At 40.4% G+C, this 17,708-nt stretch overlaps 1 protein-coding gene across 13 annotated transcripts in view; it reads left to right on the top strand.

Annotated features, from left to right (window-relative positions):
• ZNF451 (zinc finger protein 451) overlaps positions 1-17,708 on the top strand; it is a 128,100-nt gene that overhangs the window by 100,942 nt on the left and 9,450 nt on the right. For 7 of the 13 annotated variants that reach the window (XM_043450397.1, XM_043450400.1, XM_043450396.1 and 4 more), the window contains 3 exons: positions 1,555-1,685; positions 2,539-2,725; positions 10,451-10,519. The exons of 1 other annotated variant lie outside the window; for it this stretch is intronic. In XM_043450397.1, the coding sequence (XP_043306332.1) occupies positions 1,555-1,685; positions 2,539-2,725; positions 10,451-10,519 (387 nt within the window). The remainder of the gene's footprint in view (positions 1-1,554; positions 1,686-2,538; positions 2,726-10,450; positions 10,520-17,708) is intronic. 5 more of the 13 variants (XM_043450402.1, XM_043450403.1, XM_043450399.1 and 2 more) reach the window with 4 other exon arrangements.

Here is a 17,708-nt window from a genome sequence, read left to right as displayed (position 1 = left end):
CGCCCAGTCTTGTTTTTGCTGACCATATAGAACTTCTTTATCTATGGCTTCAAAGAATATAATCAGTCTGATTTCAGTGTTGACCATCTGGTGATGTCTATGTGTAGGGTCTTCTCTTGTGTTGTTGGGAGAGGGTGTTTGCTATGACCAGTGCGTTCTCTTGCCAAAACTCTATTAGCCTTTGCCCTGCTTCATTCTGTACTGCAAGGCACGTGTTACTCCAGGTGTTTCTTGACTTCCTAATTTTGCATTCCAGTCCCCTGTAATGAAGAGGACATGTTTTCTGGGTGTTAGTTCTAGAATGTCTTGTAGGTCTTCATAGAACCATTCAGCTTCAGCTTCTTCAGCATTACTGGTCGGGGCACAGACTTCAATTACTGTGACATTGAATGGTTTGCCTTGGAAACGAACAGAGATCATTCTGTCATTTTTGAGACTGCATCCAAGTACTGCATTTCGGACTCTTTTGTTGACTATGTGGCTACTGCATTTCTTTTAAGGGATTCTTGCCCACAGTGGTAGATATAATTGTCATCATATAATGGTCATCTAACTACAGGCCTGCCTTTAAGCCTGTCTTGTCTTCGGACATTCCTTTCTCACTGAGCTTAATCATTGCTAGCTTTTGATTTAATTTGAGAAATGTGAGACTCTTCATTTCACTAGAACACTTAGGGGCCATTGTGGGGTTATTAACTGGCCTACTTTCAATATTGTGTCTCAGGGAGTAGGATGCCCAAAAGGGGAGAAAGGCAATGAAGGGCAAGTCGGTGGAGCGATCAGAATGTACAGAACATTTGTTAGTTAAGTCTGCTGTCGTGTATGGGCATGGTTTGTGGTGCACCCAAGCAATTACAATGGTAACATCAGTGATCACCATAACAATGTAATAATGGTGGAAGATTGTGAAATATCATGAATATCATCAAAATGTGACAGAAAGTTAGCAAATGTTGGATTAATGACATTTATAAGCCCACTTAAGGCAAAGTTGCCAGAGATCTTCAATTTGTAATTAAAAAAAAAAGTATTAAAGCACAGTACAATGAAATATGGTGCGTTTGCCACATTTGATAGGAAACCGTATACAAAGAAGAGGATTAGGATTTCAGATAGAAACCCACTGACCTGGATAAGGCTTTTAGTAAGTCCAGCTTTCCTCATTGCCCACTTTTTAAATTCAGCAAGCAGCCTTAACATGCTTGTAAAAAATCCACTAATGCATATGTTCATGTAGAACACCACCAGAGAATTTCACACACATCACTATGCTTCTGCTTAACGTCCCTGTGAGTCTTCCACTTACTAGTCAGGCTTGGGGCAGGTGTCTACTTTGCTGAGGTTTCAGCAGCACACTGGTCATGCCTGGGCTGCAGCTGCCTGTTCTGCCTTCTACTTTGGTACTTTTTTTCTAGAAACAGTTTTTTCCTAGTATTTGTTTTTCCTTATGGAATTTTTAGTTGTGTCTGTTGTTCTGTTCTTGCTTCTTTTGTTTGACTCATCATTTATGCCTGTTCTGAACACCAGTCTTGTTTATTGTTCTCACCATCTTAGGAGGGAACACCAACTGGAAGCCTCCGGCCCACTGTAAGGTCTACAACTACCTGAGCAGGATTGGCTGCTTCTTCCTGCATCCTCGCTGCAGTAAGAGGAAGGATGCTGCTGATTTTGCCATATGTATGCATGTGAGTCACTGCCTTATTCAGAATCTAATGTGAATCTAGGACCCATTTGGATTAATTCTCCCACTTAAATCGTAATGACACTGTAGATTCCTTTTCAGTGCTGTGTCTTTCGTATAAAACCTTTTGCGTCAAGTTCTACTTAAGACCGTTGGGAGCAGGAACCCGTAGCACATGGTTACTGCTTCATTCCCAGTTCTAGCCAGCCCTCAGCTGTCCCACAGTAGAACTTTAACTGTTTCTAGAATAAATGATTAGGAGGTGTCACTCCCTGACACATGAGGTGCTTCCACATATAACATCTCTGGAATGAGCAGGCCCCGTGACAGTCACTGTTGGCCCAGGTGGAATATGCATTTGCTTCTGTCTCAGCTAGTTGCCTGGAGAAACGACCCACCTGAGACCCAGTTTAAATTAAATTTTCTGCTTAAGCGTTTCTGTGTCACCCTGATAACATGAATTTACTCTGTAGACTTGTTGATTGCTGCTTATGTTTTAAACCACAAGATAATTTCTTTTTCCATCTAGCTAGTTTTAAGGTTGAGCTTGCTTGCCTTACTGTTACTTTGCTTACTTTAGCCCTGTTACTGTTCCACCTTTATATGGGGTCCTTCTCTTTTTTCTTTCTCTCTTAGTGGCACATTAAACAGTTTATCTTAAAATTGACAGCACTTTACATTTTTTAAATATGGTATTAATATATTTTATTTGTGAATGAGATCTTTATATCATACTTTAGTGGGAGCAAGGGGATACACTAAATACACCTTTCTAGGTAGGCGTTCATTCTGAAATAGCTGTAACTTGATTGGAAGCACGGATGCTGATTTGATGTGTGCCATTTGTTCCAACTTAGGCTGGCCGTCTAGATGAACAGCTGCCCAAGCAGATTCCTTTCACCATCCTCTCAGGAGATCAAGGTTTTCTGGAGCTAGAGAATCAGTTTAAGAAGACTCAGAGGCCAGCACATATACTCAACCCTCACCACTTAGAGGGAGATATGATGTGTGCCTTGTTAAATAGCATATCTGACACCACCAAAGGTATGCAGCTGCAGCCTCGGGGCAAACCGCCCAAAAGGAGGAGACTTCACTGCTGAGAGACGCCAATAAACTGCTGTCCACTCTCGCCCTGCCGCCTGCTTACTAAACCGCCACGCTCATGCTTCTGTTGTGTTTCATTCCTTATCTACTTTCATTTTGAGTGTATTAGAAGGAGAATGAATTCGTGATTTTCTGGAGCCCTTTTTCGTCTAAAGGATAAAATTTATATTCGTATATTTAATGGTTTGAAATATGCTATTAGAGTTTTGCAAAGCTCAGAATCTGGATCTTCATTTTGTTTTGGAAATTCTATATTTATCTTCAGTTTTTCAGAAAACAAAGTGCTTATAGGAGAAACCAGAAAGCAGTAAATATGGCAATACCAAAAAAAAAGAGCATTTAGAAGGTTGACAGTGACAGGATGCAGCCGTGAGCGATCTTTGTTGCTTTGAAGGGCTAGGAGCGCCTGTCCTGCACTCTCTGCCTTTCTGAGATTGTTCAGTGAATGCATGCTGGTGGCCAGTTTAACTAACCAATATTTAGGAAAGGATATAATTCTAGGGACCCAGATGGTTTTTTTTTTTTCAATTTCTGAAGTAAATGTGGGTAAGAGAGAATAAAAGAATAGTTTTTAAATATCCTAATAAGTTGCAGCCATGGAAAGAGTTTTAAGGTATTGATGAATGTCTTCAATGAGAAACTGACTACTGCTTGGAATGTTTATTATTTGCCTTTACATTTCCCAAGTATGCCCTCCTCCTTGCTAATTTCTTCATTTCATATATGTAGAGCCACATTTTGATTGAAGATCTATTCTGAAGAACTTTGCTCTGATCACTCATTGCAATGGATCAATTCAAAGTTAGGAACCATGAAGCTGCTGGCACACTCGTGCTCTTGAAAGGAAAGTCAACTCTATTTTGCTTATTTATGTCATATTTTAGCACTGAATTTTATCTTCCTATTCTGTAGTTTTTGTTTTCATTCACTTGCTTTTTCTGTTTGTGGCTTTTTTTCCTTTTCTTTCTTTTTAAAATATTTTGATTAATATTTTTATTGGAGTATAGTTGCTTTGCAGTGTCGTGTTAGTTTCGGGTGTATAGCCACGTGAGTGAGTTACACATACGCCTGTAAACCCTCTTTCAGATTCTTTTCCCACATAGGGCATCGCCGAGTACTGAGTCGGATTCCCTGTGTCCGTGGCTTTTTTAACTGCTTTTTCTTCCATTCTTTTACCATCCCTTCCCCGGTCCTTAAAAACATCTACATAATATCTCGTAAAATATTTAATTTTTACCTTTGCCACCCAAGCCAGCCCCCTTGTCTTTGTCCTGCTGCTCTTGGGAGCATTGCTTTGGTATTGAGACCTGTTATGATTTTGCCTTTCTTTCAACTTTATTTGGAGTGAAAGCTGCATATAAATAGGTCTGCATGGGTATGTTAGGGTTAGAGGTAAGGTGTAGGTTGTTATATACCGAAGTTCTTTTATGAATATTTCTTATACTCTACATATTTTTAAAATCATTTATTCATAGTCAGTGCTCATTTGAACTTACTGCTCTTTGGGGGCACATGTGTACTTTATTTTGAATTTTTGTGATAAACAGAGGCAATGCAGTGTATAAAGAAGGGCATGGGCTTTTGTTCAAATGCTAACGTTGCTTGCTGCTTCTGATTTCAGGCAAAGTTATTCAACTTTTTGTGAGTCTCACTTTCATATCTCTAAGTTTGTGAGAATTAGTGATACGTATAGTGTCTACAGTAGGAAAGTGCATAGTGAAGTGAAAGTCGCTCAGTTGTGTCCGACTCTCTGCGACCCCATGGACTATACAGTCCGTGGAATTCTCCAGGCCAGAATACTGGAGTGGGTAGCCTTTCCCTTCTCCAGGGCATCTTTCCAACCCAGGGATCGAACCCAGGTCTCCTGCATTGCAGGCGGATTCTTTACCAACTGAGTTATCAGGGAAGCCCAGAAAGCACATAGGTGCTCAGTAAATAGCAGGTATTATTAATTATTGACTCTGCCAAAGCCTTTGACTGTGTGGATCACAGTAAACTGGAAAATTCTTAAAGAGATGGGAATACCAGACCACCTGACCTGCCTCTTGAGAAACCTGTATGCAGGTCAGGAAGCAACAGTTAGAACTGGAAATGGAACAGACTGGTTCCAAATAGGAAAAGGAGTACATCAAGGCTGTATATTGTCACCCTGCTTATTTAACTTCTATGCAGAGTACATTATGAGAAACACTGGGCTGGAGGAAGCACAAGCGGGAATCAAGATTGCCGGGAGAAATATCAATAACCTCAGATATGCAGATGAAACCACCCTTATGGCAGAAAGTGAAGAAGAACTAAAGAGCCTCTTGATGAAAGTGAAAGAAGAGAGTGACAATGTTGGCTTAAAGCTCAACATTCAGAAAACTAAGATCATGGCATCCGGTCCCATCACTTCATGGCAAATAGATGGGGAAACAGTAGAAACAGTGGCTGACTTTATTTTTCTGGGCTCCAAAATCACTGCAGATGGTGATTGCAGCCATGAAATTAAAAGACGCTTAGTCCTTGGAAGGAAAGTTATGACCAACCTAGACAACATATTAAAAAGCAGAGATATTACTTTGCCAACAGAGGTCCGTCTAGTCAAGGCTATGGTTTTTCTATTGGTCATGTATGGATGTGAGAGTTGGACTGTGAAGAAAGCTAAGCAGTGAAGAATTGATGCATTTGAACTGTGGTGTTGGAGAAGACTCTTGAGAGTCCCTTGGACTGCAAGGAGATCCAACCAGTCCATCCTAAAGGAAATCATTCCTGAATATACATTGGAAGGAGTGATGCTGAAGCTGAAATTCCAATACTTGGGCCACCTGATGTGAAGAACTGACTCATTGGGAGAGACCCTGATGCTGGGAAAGATTGAGGGCAGGATGAGAAGGGGACGACAGAGGATGAGATGGTTGGATGGCATCACCGACTGAATGGACATGGGTTTGGGTGGACTCCGGGAGTTGGTGATGGACAGGGAGGCCTGGCGTGCTGCAGTCCATGGGGTCTCAAAGAGTCGGACACGACTGAGCGACTGAACTGAGTGACATAAAAAGGAAACATGATTCCCAGCCAGTATATGTATATTTTTAGATTTTCTTTCCACTGTTTTCTTTTTTTAATTGTACTAAAATATACATAAGATTGGGCTTCCCTGATGACTCAGATAGTAAAGAGTCCAGCTGCAATGTAGGAGACCCAGGTTCGATCCCTGGGTTGGGAATATACCTTGGAGAAGGGAATGGTTACTCCAGTATTCTTGCCTGGAGAATTCCATGGACAGAGGAGCCTGTAGGGACTACAGTCTGTAGGGTTTCAGGGTTGGACACGACTGAGCAACTTAATACTTTCACATGTAAGATTTACCACGTTAACCATTCTGAAATGTCACTCAGTCACGTCCGACTCTTTGTGACCGCATGGACTGTAGCCTGCCAGGCTGCTATGTTCATGGGTTTTTCCAGGCAAAAATATTAGAATGAGTTTCCATTTCCTTCTCCACGGGATCTTCCCAACCCAGGGATCGAACCCAGATCTCCTGCATTGCAGGCAGATTCTTTACCACTGAGCCACCTGGGAAACCTGTTGTGTGGCCATCACCACCATCCATCCCCAGAACTCCTTTCATCTTGAAAACTGAAACCCCATGCCCGTTAAACAATAACTCCTCACTGTCCTTCCCCCAGCCCCTGGGGAGCCAGCATTCTGTCTCCTGTCTATGAATTTGACTATCCTGAGTGTGTCCTGTAAGTGAAATCATGCTGCCTTTCTATTTTTGTGACTGGCTTATTATTTCACTGAGAAAAATGTTTCCTCAGGTTTTGCCCATATTATAGCCTGTGTCAGAGAGTCCTCTTTATGGCTGAGTAATACTCGGTTGTATGTCTGTACCCCTTTTGCTATCCGTTTACCCACTGGTGGACACTTGGTGTGTGTCCACGCTTCAGCTGTTGTGAACCATGTTGCTCTCACCATGGGGCAGACCTTTCTTCCAGACCCTGCTTTCAGTTTCTGTGAGTACATGCCCAGACGTGTGGTTGCTGGATCACATGGTGGTTCTGTTTCTAATTTTTTGAGAAACCTCCATTCTATTTTCCACATGGACTATAATATTTTACATTCCCACCAATAGGCCATGAAGGCTTCAGTTTCTCTACCTCCTTGCTAACAATTGTCATTTTCTGATTTTTGTTTTGGATAGTAACCATCCTAATGGGTACATAGTGGTGTCTCATTTTGGTCATTTCCATTTTCCAAATGAGCATCTTTTCATGTGCTATAGCAAATGCATTTTAAAATTAATGAAAATTATTAAAATTAAGTGGCCAAAGAAGTATAGCCTTTAAGTCACATATTTCATTTAGGGCTGAATTTAAAGATGCTTTTGTAACTCTGAAATTTCAAGCAGTGTTATACTGAATCATGGTATGTTCAGATTCAGTTTGATTTAAGACAGTTATCTTTTTTTTTTCCTTCATGGAAGACTGTGAAAGGCCTGGTAATAAACTTTATAACTAATTGGAAAATCAAAGACCAGTGATTTTTGTGGGTAACTTTATTCCTTCACCTTTCCTAACAAATGGCCTTAAGAATAATAATAGTTTTTGTTAAGAAATGGTATTTAATACGCATTAGAACTGAGAAGCATCTCTCAGTGCACAAACATCGGCGTGCACCCTGCACACGCTCATAGGTACGGAATGTTACTGTGGGTACTGTTTGGGATCAATCGGTTATTCTCTGTAGCAAGATGAGCCTTTAAATTAAGATTGAGTTTTGAATGTGTCATGGTTTTTGCCCTGTAAACTCAGTCTCCTATGCATCAGCGTTCCAGCACCAGCATTTTGATGACAGTATGTGTGTATCCCTGTGGAGACATGTGAAAATATTAACCTGTCCTGAATTGACACCCATGGCCCCCTTGTCCTTCTATTAGTTCTATTTTATATTGTACTGATTTTCACTTTTTAAAAGTTTACCAAGATACATGGATGCTTTCTAGTGATCCTGGTCAGAGGAGCCTGGTAGGCTTTTTCTTTTTTTAAAACTTTCACATTTTATTCACAAATATGTGTTCACTCTAACTCAAGCCCCATATTTCAACGATGCAGTCAACACTTGTCACTTCAGTGTTGTTTTAAAGATGAAAAAGGGAACTCATCTTTTTTCTGAGGACCTACTGTGTGCCAGCTCCCATGCTAGGTGTTTTTTGTATTTGTAGTGTTGAAGATGTTTATAACATTCAAAGAACTTCTTCCACGTGTTATTTAATCCTTCTTGCATCACTCTGAGGTGGGATGTGTTAGGTTGCCCCCTTTCGTACATGGCAGAACAGAGGCCCATGTTGAAATAGCTGGCTGGGGCCAGAGCCATCGTCTGCAAAGGCTGAGGTTCTCATTGATGCGAAGCCCTGAATTTATGTTGTAGAGAATCCAGTGTGCATTGTTGGCTCTTACCACGTCCTTGAAGGATGAAGATAAGAGACGCTCTGCTACAGTCTTATGACTTTGCAGAGTATGTGTAGATACCAACTATGAACACTTCAAAAATTAACAGTTGGGAAGATGCTTTTTCTCTTTGTAGCAGATAAAAAGATTTGATTGTGCATTCTGGTCCTTTAAAAAGTAAGCTGGTTGTGTGTCAAACATAGCCGACTTGTCATCGTAAGTTCCCTAGGATCTTTTGTAAGTGAACTAAGAGGCCCTGTTTTCTTCTCTCGACTGTACAACTGCAGTCACAGTGTGTGAGGCAGGCTGCGTTAGAGGAGCCAGGTCGGCGGCGTTTTTATCTGCGCTCTGTGATGTTGCTCCTGGTTGTCATGCGCTCTAAGATAAAATAACTGCTACTTGGTTTTATATAAGCTCTTAAAGATCTGTTTGTGTAAAGAACTTGACATTATCTTATAGGTTAGTTCAAGAATATTGATTGCCTTTATGTCAGATTTTCTCTTTAAAAACAGTTTTGTGTATTTAGGTGTTTATAGTTCTTCAGTAATTAAACATCTTCCTTTGAATTTTATATAAAGTTTGAACTTTCCTAGAATATTTTTTCCTCAGTTATAGAAGGGTGAACTAGAGCATAGGCTGTTATGAAGTGCTGAATTTAAATTGAAAACAGACTTTAGTAAAGTCTGTTTACTGTTTAAAGACTTTACTTTAGTAAAGTCTGTTTAAAACATAGTACGTTTCAAAAGGATTTTTGTTGAATCTGAACACTGTTCGTGCCCATCTGGTTTATGACCCTGGGACTTTGTTGTATTTTTTTGGTTTGTGTCTTCATTTTGAAATGAATGGGATGGAGGTTGGTACCAATTACACAGGTTTCTAAAGCCATCTTGAAAACTGAGGACATGAGTTTACCCCTGCCGTGAAAGTGTAGGTGGCTGAAGCAGTGGCGTGCCCTGTTGAATAGGCATTATGTGGAATAGCTGTTAAACCTAATCCTGAGCTTCTGTCTGCCTCTTTCCATATGATACGGTTAATTCTATGCAGGGTACCGAAGACAGAAAAAATTATTCATGATTTTCTGTTCTGTGGGTGGTGCTGATTGAGGCAAAAGAAACCTTAAAAAATGTTTACAGCCTAGTGTCAGACTCGTAGTCCTCAGGCCCACATAGGCCTTCACTGCAGTGATGGATTATTTAGACCAGTTATAACACGCTGCTTTTGACTGGCCTTGACTTTGAATTATAATAATGGAAAGCTTGGGCATTTTCTTTGTTCCTAATGTTTGAAGAATTAATTTTTCTGTTCTTCAGATTGTAAATATAATGTTTTATTTCACTAAAACATAGCTTAAAATATTTGAAGTAGTAAGTGTATATAACATATTGTAGAAAAAAAACATTGTTTTTGCTGGAATAGCAAAAGGTGACATAATAAATTTTTGCACTAAAGGCATATAAGAGTTATACAGTGGTTTCTATTTGTAGACTATGGTAAATTGATGAATTTTTAAATGTATATTTTAGTATTTTACATATTTTCATATATGTGTCCATATGATTTGTATTCAGTTATTTAAACCCTGATTCAGTCACTCTGATAGAAATTGATATAAATGTAGTGAAAGTGAGAGCCAGGTTCCCGGTGGTACCATGTTCATGTTTTAAGTGGCTTTTGTCAACTATGTCATTGTTTTAAAGCCTGAGGGCTCTCACTAGTAAGCATATAAGACATCAGCTGAGTCTGTGGCATGCAGAGGCATTATTAATAATAAACCTACGTCTCTATAGAGATGAATGCTTATGATTTTTAAACTACAGGAGAATTTTTTCTGTCACCACTGAAAATTCTTTTAAAGATGATTTAATGCCAGTGAAACTTCGGAGTTTATTTGCTGGATCCAAATATATTAGCTTTTTCAAATTTACAGTTTAAAAAAAAAATACTGAAACTTATTTCCTAAACATAAAAAAAAAACTTTTTCAAAAAATTTTTTGAATGTAGAGCTAAAAGTGAATTACCTATTTCATTTTTATTTTTTCTTGATTTAAGTAGTAGTATTTGATAATCATTTTTTAAAAAATACTAGGGAAAGTTGTGTAATACTAATGGATTGTAATTAGTAAGCTTGGGTATGGGAGGAGACATTGAAAGTCATACCATTTTAGAGTACATAAATTAATAGCACAGTAACTTTTTCAGAAGTACATTTGCGTTTATTGATTCTTCCTTTCAGAATGTGACAGTGATGATAACCTGGGTATAAAAAGTGCTTCAGTGGGAGAAGAATTCAGATCCGCAGAAGGTAACCTAATGGAGTTAACCCTTCACCTGACTGATTCTGTGTTTTTTAATTTCTTCCTCTCTTACTTCATCCCCCTCCTCCCGCTGTGTTTTGTTTTGTTTTTTAAAGCTGCTCTTTCATTTAAAGGATAGTTTGCATTTCCTTGTGTAAGATGCTAGCATAAATAAGCTTGTATCGGAGCCTGCCCACGCTCGCGTGTAAGCATGGCCCGCGCTGTCGCTTTCTCGCCACAAGAACGTTAGTTGTGACACGGATGGTGTAGATCCTGCCCCACCCCGCAACCAAACCTAAAATAATTATTTTTTGACCCTTTGCAGAAAAAGGTTGCTGCCCTGGGGCTAGGAAAGGATTTTGGTTTCCTAATTTTTATTCAAGTAGTATTAAGTAAAGAATATTAAAAGTTAGGCAGTGGAACTACAAAAGCAAGCACTTATATCAGAATGTTATAGGATTTTTTTCTATAAATTAGTTACGTTTCCCTTCATAGGTTTAGGAGAACTTTTGATACTACTTCACATCAAATCATTTACCAACTGCCGCTGTATGGTTGTGATGTAAGTCCAGCTTTTACTGTGGTTTTTCTAACAGACTGTGCTTTTTAATAACCCTGGGCGGGAAATGAAACAACAGGATTTGGGGAAATAAGCTTACTGAAAGTTGAAACTCTCATATTGGCATCTTTGACATTCAAGATTAATAGTAGGAGTCTTTTTGTTTGTTTGTTTTTAATATTTTGGCCACGCCACACAGCATGGAGGGTCTTAGTTCCTCAACCAGGGATGGAACCCATGCCCTCTGCGGTGGAAGCATGGAGTCTTAACCACTGGACCACCAGGGAATTGCCACAGTAGGAGTCTTAATATACGTTCCAATGTGGTGTTTGTTGGAGATTTGAGAGTGGAAGTGTATAACTAGGGAAGGAAACGTGGCAAGACAGGCACGCAGAATGGCCCGCTGTTGCGTTTCTGCTCGCCGGGCTGCTCTAGAATACAGTGAATCTGACTAGGAGCTCACTTCTTGCTGTCTGGGGTAGGGAGTTTGAGTCTGGCAGTGGAATTGATTCTATTCAGTGAAGATTCTGTTCAGAGAAGACTGATCTTTCTTATAGTCAAAATTCATTGGTTAAACAAAATTGGCAGTAAGTCAACGACCTAATTGGAAGCAAGTTTTCTGACCAGCTTGTTTTCCCAACATGGTCTTGCAAGGTCTGGCTTGGTGCTAAGCAGCCACATAATGACAGGTTAAACAGATGAAAGAATGCTTGTGAGTTTTAACAGAAACTGCCAGCTAAGTGGTTTATGAAGTCCACGAAAAGATAAATACATTGAGCACCTAAGTACTTCAGACTTTGCAATCTTCACTTACTACCCATGAATAATCCCATGGAAAATGCCAAACAAAATTATAACTTTTAAATAACCACACTTGAAAAACCTCCATAGTCCTGTGGGCTCCTAGCTAACCCAGGAAATCTGAGATCTGTATCACTGAATATGTATCGGAATTTCTAGCATTTTGTATCTGTGTTGTACATTTTATGGCTGGGAGATTTTGAGAGTTTTTACATTTTTATCACTTCTTAGTTTGGAAAAAGTATTACATTAGTGGATTCAAGAAAAGATACTTTAAACTTTTAATTGTCCTATGAAGTAGAGATATAATGCTCTAATTTCAAGAAAAATCAAAGTGGTGTCACGTGTGTTTTCATTTCCTGCTTTATGTAGAATGAGTATGAGAGGCACACAGTGTCCACTTGTAAGTTACTGAGCCATGGCCTCCTCTGTACTTGCCTCCAATGTCTTCCTTTCCCTTCCTTTTCACCCAGCAAGAACCAGCTCAAATATCTTCTCTTAGGTTGAATTGCCACTTTGTAGACAGTTTTGTATGATCAGTGCCTCTTAGATCTTCTATCTTTAGAGAAAGCTAATGCTCCCATCTCCAGACTCCCTCTGGTTTAAATATTTTTTTGTTTGTATTTCTCATGCCCACCAGACTGTGAGCCATTCAAGGAGTAGGATCATATTTTATTTATCTTTATTTCAACAACACCTAGCACAGGGTTTTAGCACTAAATGATTGTTGAATGAATAAACTTATAACAAACTCAAAATAAGTTAGGGCTGCTAGGACCTACCTCCCTATAGTGGGATAAAGGAAATTAAGACAGAAACCATTTGGCTGGAGAATATTGGGTGATTTTGCTGACCCTGCACCATGGAAGCAAAGTGAAGCTCTAGTCCAAACCTAATAGCAAAACTCAGAGTTTAAAACGTCTCAAATCTCTTCTCATTCCTTCTCTTCTCAACACAGCATTTTAAAAGCCTGACAGATGGGTGGTAAAAAGCAGGGTCAGTTTGCTTGCGACTTTTTGCCCTGGCAAAAGGCAGTTTCTTTTGTGGCCTCCTGTCTCCTCTCCCCCCACTGTGATGATCTCAGTCTTTGTTGTTCTCTGTAGACCTGTGAGAGTTTCTAACTACCCAAGCCCATTATAAAGGGCCTGCTTCATCTCAGCTCTGCTGTCTGTGAGTGATTAATATTGTCCAAGTCCCTTGCCTTCACTGTGCATCAGTTTCCTCCGTTTTAAAAACAGAAACACTAGCATACCTGCCTTACTGGAGTAGCCTGGCACGTGGTAAGCAGTACGTGTATTGGTTGCTGCTGCTTGTGGGAATCTTGGTTTCCCAACCAGGGATCAGACTCGCACCTTTAGTAGTGAAAGCATGGAGCCAGGGAATTCCCCATGATGGTGATTATTATCATTATTCACTGTTTACCTGCACCTCAGGTCTGCTCTGGAAGTATACACGTTCAACAGAGGTATTCTGACCCAAATCCCTGGAAAAGAAGTAAAAGACAGCATTATGTGGATTGCTGCTAATGTAAAACCATCTTCCTGTAAATGTCAGCAGTTTGCCTTAGAGTTCCTTCAATTAATAGCAGTTATCAGTACAATTATTAATATTACAACAAATAGTAAAACTAACATAAACAGTAAAACAGTGTAACTCTGTGGCCAGTTTAAGGAACAGAGAAAGAAGAGACTACTGTGTTCAGTTTTTACTTGAATTGTGTATGAAACAAATGTAAGACATTCAGAATTGCTGTTAATTCTAACAACCTATGAGAGTCAGAATATTTCCCCTGTTTTTCATAAAAACTTAGTCTTCCAAACATTTAGTAATTTGCCTTCAGATTCATAGCCTCCAAATGAGTGGAGCATGATTTAGTATAGGCGTTCTAACTCCTATTGCTGAGTTCTTTCTTTTTTAGTCATATTACCTCTCTTTCAAAGAGAATGAAATTAAGGCAGAGAGAAAAGAGAATAAGGGAAATACAGACTGAGCCATAACAAAGGAAAACAAGGACGCATTTGCTGTAGGTGTCCCGTATTTCTCCATGTAGCTTTGAGTCACTGTCTAATTTCCTGTCGTTTCAACCTGAAGGGTTCCCTTAGCATCTCTTGGAGGGCAGAGTTGCTAGCAACAGATTCCTTTAGTTTTTATCTAGGAAAGTCTTGATTACTCCTCCATTCTTTCCAGATATAGAATTCTTACTTGACAGATTTTTGTTTTCTCTTATAGCATTTTAAACATGTCCTCTCACTGTCTTCTGGCCTCCATGATTTTTGTGAGAAATAAGCGGTTCGTCTTATTAAAAACGGCTTACACGTGAAGAGTTGCTTTCCTCTTGCTGCTTCTGTTGACTTTGACTTTTGATAGTTTAACTATAACACGTCTTCAACATGAATCTCTTTGAGTTTCTCCTGTTTGGAGTTTGTTGGGCTTCTTGGATGTGTAGATTCATATCTTTTATCAAATTTGGAACATTTAAAATCTGCTGATTCTTTTTTCTATCTGCTTAGTTTTGTTAAACTCCTGTAACAAATTTTTCATTTTAGTTGTACTTTTCAGCTCCAGAATTTCTATTTGGTGGCCTTTCTACCTCTTTATGATATTCTCATTTTGTTCATATATTGTTTTCCTAATTTCCTTTACATCTTTGCTCATGGTTTACTCTAGGTCTTAGACCATAAGACAGTTGATTTAAAGTCTTTGTTTACTAAATTTACTATCTAGGTGTCCTCAGGGACAATTTAATTCAATTTTTTTTCACTTTGTATACTTTCCTGTTTCTTTGTATTATTTGTGTTTTTGATGAAAATTGGGTGTGCAAATATTACAATGTAGTACTTTGGAGATCAGATTCTCTGTCTCCCCCATAGTGTGCTGTTTGTGATTGTCGAAGGCTGTAGTTGTCCATGTGTTTAGTTCCAGATTATTTTTGCAAAAACTGTATTCCTTGTCATGTTTGGTCACTGAAGTCTCTCTTCCTTTGGCTTGTGTTCAACTCTTGTTTTGACAGAGATTTCCTTGAGTACCAGGAGCAAGCAACAGTCTCTCCTGAGCTTCAGCTGTGTGCTAGCACCTTCAGCGTTTAGCCAGCGCTGCACCGAGCCTGGTGGCGCAGTGGTAAAGAGTCTGCCTGCGCTGCAGCAGCCACAGGAGACTCGGGTTCCACCCCTGGGTCGGGAAGGTCCCCCGGTGGAGGAAGTGGCAACCCACTCCAGTATTCCTGCCTGGGAAGTCCTATGGACAGAGAAGCCTGGCAGGCTAAAGTCCATGGGGTCACAGAGTTGAAGTGACTTAACACGCAAGCATGCACTGAGCCTACAGATCAGCCAGTGGCAAAGGCTTAGTGTCGTCTTGGGTATTTTCTGAGCATGCACCCTGTACTGGGTGTGTGCCTGGTTTCTGAATTCCCCAGCACACGGAGGTGCTTCTGAATGCCCTAATTTCCCAAGGGGAAATTCTCTTCATGGCTTTCCCTCCCAGATAGTAGGTGTTCTGTTGTATGTCTCACCCATCATCTTTTATCCCAGGCCTTTTGTCTGCCTCACACTGTTTCTGAGCCATGCAGACTGCTTTTCTGCCCGCTGTGGGCCCTGAGCTTGGTAAAGTAGACGTGATGGCTTGCTTCAGTCCTTCAGATACAGGATAGAACAGACACAGTAAGCTGTGAGTTCTGCTCTGCTCTGCCTGGAACCAGGGACAAGGGTCCCACACCAGGAGTACGGGCTGCTGCAGGGAGGGATGGGGGGTGGTGGGGGAAGGGCAAGTGAAGATGCCACTCGGCTTTCCTGTGTTTCTGGTTATTTTTTTGGCTGCACTGGGTCTCTGTGGCTCTCGTGTGGGCTTTCTTGAGTTGCAGTGAGCAGGGCCTGCTCTTCCTTGCTGTGTGCGGGCTCCTCATTGTGCTGGCTTCTCTGCTGTGGAGCGCAGGCTCAGCGGTTGTGGGGCCTAGTTGCTCTGAGGCATGTGGGGTCTTCCTAGGTCAGGGGTGGAACCGTGTCCCCTGCATTGGCAGGCGGATTCCTGTCCACTGCACCACCAGGGCAGTCCCCCTACAGGTTTCTGTGTGGCCTGTGTCTTGATTCAGCGTTTGCTTGGTTGCTGTGAACCTTTGAGGATTTTCCAAACTTTTGAGAATGTTGTTTCTGCCTGACAGTTCAGGCGTGTATTTCACTGTTTCCTGTGGAAGGTCGGGTGTTTGGAACTGCCTATTCTACCGTTTTGTTGAATATTCACCCTAGGACCTATTCTTTTTCTTCATGTCAGTTTTGCAGAATAATGTTTTGCAAGAAATTTGTCCATTTTACCTTGATTGTCAAATGTACCTACCAGTGTAAAGTTGTTCATAGTAGTATTCCTTTATTATATATTTTTTATTTCTTTAGGATCACTAATGATGTCATGTCATTTTTTTCCCTAATATTGGTAATTTTTGTTTTCTTCTTCACTAACTAGAAGTTTTATCAGTTTATTTGGTCATTTCAAAGAGTGAACAGTTTTTAGTTGATAATTTCTTTTTGGTCTGCTTTCCATTTCATTGATTTCTGCTCTTTATTATTTCCTTCCTCCTACTTTGGGTTTAAATTTTGTCATCTATTTTTATAGCTTCTTAATGTGACAGTGAGTCAACTCTTCGCATGAGGTGGCCAAAGTATTGGAGTTTCAGCTTCAGCATCAGTCCTTCCAGTGAACACCCAGGACTGATCTCCTTCAGGATGAACTGGTTGGATCTCCTTGCAGTCCAAGGGACTCTCAAGAGTCTTCTCCAACACCACAGTTCAAAAGCATCAATTTTTCGGCTATCAGCTTTCTTCACAGTCCAACTCTCACATCCATACATGACCATTGGAAAAACCATAGCCTTGACCAGACAGACCTTTGTTGGCAAAGTAATATCTCTGCTTTTTAATATGCTGTCTAGGTTGGTCATAACTTTCCTCCCAAGGAGTAAGCGTCTTTTAATTTCATGGCTGCAGTCACCATCTGCAGTGATTTTGGAGCCCCCCAAAATAAAGTCTGATACTGTTTCCACTGTCTCCCCATCTATTTCCTATGAGGTGATGGGACCGGATGCCATGATCTTAGTTTTCTGAATGTTAAGCTTTAAGCCAACTTTTTCACTCTCCTCTTTCACTTTCATTAGTTGGAGGTATTCAGCGAATCAGCCATAGATTTACATATTCCCCATGATCCCCCCTCCCACCTCCCTCTCCACCCGATTCCTCTGGGTCTTCCCAGTGCACCAGGCCCGAGCACTTGTCTCATGCATCCCACCTGGGCTGGTGATCTGTTTCACCATAGATAGATGCTGTTCTTTTGAAACATCCCACCCTCACCTTCTCCCACAGAGTTCAAAAGTCTGTTCTGTATTTCTGTGTCTCTTTTTCTGTTTTGCATATAGGTTATCGTTACCATCTTTCTAAATTCCATATATATGTGTTAGTATGCTGTAATGTTCTTTATCTTTCTGGCTTACTTCACTCTGTATAAAGGGCTCCAGTTTCATCCATCTCATTACTGGTTCAAATGAATTCTTTTTAACGGCTGAGTAATATTCCATGGTGTATATGTACCACAGCTTCCTTATCCATTCATCTGCTGATGGGCATCTAGGTTGCTTCCATGTCCTGGCTATTATAAACAGTGCTGCGATGAACTTATCAGATTCCTCTGAATGTTAAGCTTTAAGCCACTTTTTCCACTTTTTCCTTCCTCTTTCACTTTCATCAAGAGGCTCTTTAATTCCTCTTCACTCTCTGCCATAAGGGTGGTGTCATCTGCATATCTGAGGTTATTGATATTTCTCCCGGCAATCTTGATTCCAGCTTGTGCTTCCTCCA

Source organism: Cervus canadensis, chromosome 28 (assembly GCF_019320065.1).
Source record: "Cervus canadensis isolate Bull #8, Minnesota chromosome 28, ASM1932006v1, whole genome shotgun sequence".
NCBI lineage: Eukaryota > Metazoa > Chordata > Mammalia > Artiodactyla > Cervidae > Cervus > Cervus canadensis.
This window is presented reverse-complemented; position numbering and strand designations above follow the sequence as displayed.